Consider the following 4,508-nt stretch of genomic DNA (forward strand, 5'->3'; position numbering starts at 1 on the left):
ATATATATATATATATATATATATATATATATATATATATATATATATATATATAATATTAAAACTTCTTGTCATGATTTCCATTTTTTATATGAATAATATTTTATATGAATAACCTTTCCTTAACCAGGATAGTACTACTGAGATTAAAAACCTCTTTTCTAAGGAAGTCCTGTTCAAGAGGCAGCAAATAAATGGTGCCTAGTTAAAAGAAAAACAACCTAATTTTGAGGCAAAAGCACTCTGTGAGATAAGATGAGTTGATTTAAAAGTCTTCTGTAATAATTTCCAGGAGGAGGGAGCTGAGTGAACAAAGGGTTTCTTTCCAAATTCAATCAGAGCAAAATGGTCACAGAGAAGCACCAACATACTGTAAGGTCATAAGGTTTACAAGTCAATATTTCTCAGGGGAATTACAGAGCAGATAGAGGCTGGCAACACTCGAAATACATGTTAACCAATGGGAATTCCTTCAAGCAGCCAAACCAGTCCATCCTAGCTGTGAATATAAAGCATAATGGTATGATGATATTTGACATATGCCTCCTTGCAAATGTGTCAACTTCTATTTCCAAATATTACAGTTATTGCTAATAACTGATACAACGAGAGGGTGATTGGCTGCAGTCTTTAGACCTGTAAACCTCCAGAACCCTGAGGCGAGTGTGAGATTGCAGCTAATGCCTCCCACCCAGACACAAACTGCCCTCCTCTGGTAGGAGGATGAGGTCTATCAGAAGCAGAACATCTCACTAAAAAACAGCGTCTTCCCTTCCCCTGCTAACGGATCCCAAAGGAGAAAAAAATCATTGAAAACAAACACAAACAAAAATGAGAAACAAAAAAGAAAAGTTTAGTTTTATATAATTTCACTCTAATTTTATAATGATATTGTTTAATAACTGCCATTTTGTTCTTTATATACAACCAGCATTTATTTATTCTAATTTTTTTTTTTAATATCTGGATTTATTTTCTTTAACTGTTTGTGGTACACCTCAGTACCAAAGAAAATTCCTAATATGTGTATTTTTATTATTATTATTATTATTATTAAACCTTTATTCAACCAAGACCTGGCAAAAAAACGAAATAAAAAAATTATTGAAGGAAAAGCAGATAAAACCGATCAAAGGATGCAATTTTGTGTAAAACACTAAATGGGAAAAAGGCATTTCTGATTCTGAACTTTTGTAAAACATAAACCAGAGGACAATCATTAATGGTGTAAACCTGTATATAAATTGGATTAGCTTTGTAAAATTAGACAAGATTCATTGTGAATCTGCACTGAATGAATAACTGATCAAGCTTTTGTTGTGAAAGGAAGACAAGAACCCCTCAGGCTCAGTATAAATTAAAGGTGTTGTCCTGGTCAGGTGTGGTCAGTGACCACTGGCCTCCTACTGGACGTCCTGTGCGGCTGCAACGCTCCGGTCACCTCCCTGCTCCTCTACAAAGGGTTTGTGGTGTCGGCCTCGTCCGCTGCAGCTTCAGTTCTGCTATGGAGCCTGAAATACGACACCCACCACCAACCCCCCGCCCACATCCCGGCAGGCTCCGCCCACTCAGTCATCACCAAGGATGGAGATCAGGTTTTCTATGTCCACCATCGGAGCCAGAGGGAGGTGATGATCTGGAACAACCGCACAGGTCAGGACTCTGATCCAGTTCTTACTCCTTTGGGTTTTTCTTCCCGGTCTTCCTCTGATCCAGCCTGTTTATGCTGCAGGTTCTCTGTCGGAGCGTTTGGCTGTCTCTGCAGAGGTCAGCTGTTTGGAGCTGGCCCAGCACAAACGTTTGCTCCTCTGTGGTCTGGCCAGCGGCACCGTCCTCATCTATCCGCTGACGCTCCCCCAAGAGACCCTCTGCATCCCTCCTCCAGAGAGCCTGTCCCCGGTGCTCTGCCTGGCTGTCAGCTCACAGGAGAAGCACCTGGCTGTGGCCTACAAAGACTCAGTGTGTCTTTTTGAAATCACCACTAGAGATAACTTTCCCACCGTGGAGGGGCCCCTGGGGAGGGCCATGCTATCAGTCCTCCAATCGCCACTGTCCTCCATGGCCCTGCTGCCCGACCGCAGGCTGCTGTATGGGACGGACTGTGGGAAGGTGAAGCTCCACGACTTCAGCACCACGGCCAGCTCCGACCTGCAGCCGCATCGCAGCAGGGTCACCTGTGTTGCGTCCAGTAACTGGGGTACCCACGCCTTAGTGGGCTCCCAGGACGCCACGCAGAGACTGTGGGCCCTGAAGCCAGTTGTTCTGGACCACACCATGGAGTACAAGGTGAGATCTGAGAGCTTCAGACCACAGCAGAGAAGGTTTAATGTGGAGGTTAATGTTTCCTCTGCTCTGGTTTCCTGATCAGGGTTTGTTCTTCGAGGGTGTCCTCTGTGCCTCCTTCTCTGAAAGTGACCAGTTTGTCTTCACTGGATCACAAGACCGAACCATCAAAGTCTGGGATGTGGCTTCAGGTAAAACAGTTTTCTAATCTGGCAGGAAAACCCTGCATGGTTGACCTCCTCTCTGAGTACCAACATGAGTAACGGATGATTAGAGGCTCCAGTTTTCATTATTTAATCACCAACAGACCAGCTGATACTGTTGACCACTGGGTGGCGCTGATGAAAACACGCTCAGTTAGATTGCTTTAAAGTCCACAAAGCTGCACACTATAAAATAAATCCCACTTTGTTGCAAGGCAAAGAACTTTAATCCATCCATTCAGTGAAAGAACAAGGCCTTGGATCTTAACCTTCAACCAAACTTAAATGATGGGTGGAGATATTTGATATCGGAAGGACTGATGAGATGTTTTTTGTTCTGACCCGTTTGGAATGTTAGAGTCTCTGCGGAACCATGGTTCTTCGTGAAACACATGAAGCAACATGTTTTTAATATTTTTTTTTTTAGATGGATGGTTTTCAGAACCCATTCTATTGAAGTAGCTGTTGTTCTGTAACTTGTCCAGTGGTTTGGTTCTGTGACCACAGTTCTGTTATTTTCCCTTTAGGTAACCTGCTCTACGTTCAGTACGTCTACTCCCCCGTCGTCCGCATGGTGACGTTCAGGAATGGCTTTGTGGCGCTGTCCCTGGAGGGGTCCGTCATCCAGGAGGCCTTCCGCTGTCCGGAACACATCGATCCGGCCTACAACCCTCTAAGGAACATCAGGGCTCAGTACCGGGTCACCTCAAGAGAAAAGCACAGCGACGGTCAGCAGAGCTGTATGTCTGACCTGCAGGACTTCAACCCGGCCCAGATCAACCTGAACCTCATCAGCATGCTCAGAACCAAGCCCTCCTCCTCCTGCATCCTCCTGTAGAACACCAGAACCCCTAATCAGGGAGTTCTGTTTGTGTCAGATCTGAATCCTGAATGCTTTTTTATGGTGTTGTTGTGTAAAAATCCGCTTTGACTTTATTCTGAAAGGTTCTGAAGCTGCTTAGTCCTCATTAGAACTTCAGCATGTTCCAATAAAACCTTCTCCTGTCTAAACCTGATTTATTTAAGTGAAGACGCGTTCTCCTCGTCCCCAGAGCAGCACCACTCTCAGCCTGATGGTCCCTTCTGATCCCTTTAACAGGCGGTTTGTTTCTGATTCCCGTGAGCTTCCTTAAAGCCATGACGACTCATATCAGCTGCAGCATTTACTCTCCTCAGCATCTGATCCACAAAGAAAACAGCATTAAGAGACGTTGAAGCCTCAACTTTATTCCAGTCATACAGCTGGCATTGGAACCAGTCTAGTCTCATCAACAACAGCGATGGAGAAGAGGGGGAGCTGGGAGGTTCTGAGGAAGGACAACATCTAGAACAGATCAGGATAGATGTTTTACCTTCATGTAGTTTGATGTAATTGTTCTCATAAGTGCTGCTCAATCAGAAATAAAATCTTAGCGAAGAAGATCGTCTTTTTGTTCTTTCCACTACAAGACTGGCCGACTGTCTTCAGCCCAAATACTGAACCTGAGTCGCAACAAGGTTCTGTTCATTCACACAGGCTTTAAGGTCCGTTTTCTTCTTGGTTTGATCTAGAAGTTTGGACCAGAAGAGAGGAAGAATCCCCTCCACCCTCTTTCCACCATTAGCACTCAGAAAACTGGGAGGTTTCATTTCATCAATTGGAAATCACAACCAGAAGGGAAACATTCATTGTTAATTTTGGGGAGTAAACAGACATGAAACATGATGGACTTTAGCTCAGATCTAAAATATTCTGTCATTAGGCAGCAGCTCCATTTTAACTCTAATAATGGAGGTAAGAGAAACTGCTCTGCCCTCTCTTGGCTTAACTAAATCTAATTACAATACAGAAAAAATGATTAGTTGAATAATAAAATTAGGTTAAAATGAAAAAATACACCTAAAAGATTGAAAATTGAATATCAAGAGCAAAACAGAACTCTTTTTAAATGACTACTAAAAGTCTAAACAGAGTTTAATGATGAAGCTGCAGGTTATGCTACAGTTTGGGTTTCGGTTTCTGCAAATGTAAATTTCAATCCA

General features: G+C 43.1%; 1 protein-coding gene across 1 annotated transcript in view; it reads left to right on the forward strand.

Annotated features, from left to right (window-relative positions):
• nwd1 (NACHT and WD repeat domain containing 1) overlaps nt 1–3,394 on the forward strand; it is a 13,962-nt gene extending 10,568 nt beyond the window's left edge. Inside the window, exons 16-19 of the mRNA XM_015376527.1 lie at nt 1,380–1,653; nt 1,733–2,286; nt 2,369–2,474; nt 3,014–3,394. Coding sequence (XP_015232013.1) covers nt 1,380–1,653; nt 1,733–2,286; nt 2,369–2,474; nt 3,014–3,324 — 1,245 coding nt within the window. The 3' untranslated portion in view covers nt 3,325–3,394. The remainder of the gene's footprint in view (nt 1–1,379; nt 1,654–1,732; nt 2,287–2,368; nt 2,475–3,013) is intronic.
• The last annotated feature ends 1,114 nt before the right edge of the window (nt 3,395–4,508 follow it).

This window comes from Cyprinodon variegatus, unplaced genomic scaffold (assembly GCF_000732505.1).
Source record: "Cyprinodon variegatus isolate N-32 unplaced genomic scaffold, C_variegatus-1.0 Scaffold136, whole genome shotgun sequence".
NCBI lineage: Eukaryota > Metazoa > Chordata > Actinopteri > Cyprinodontiformes > Cyprinodontidae > Cyprinodon > Cyprinodon variegatus.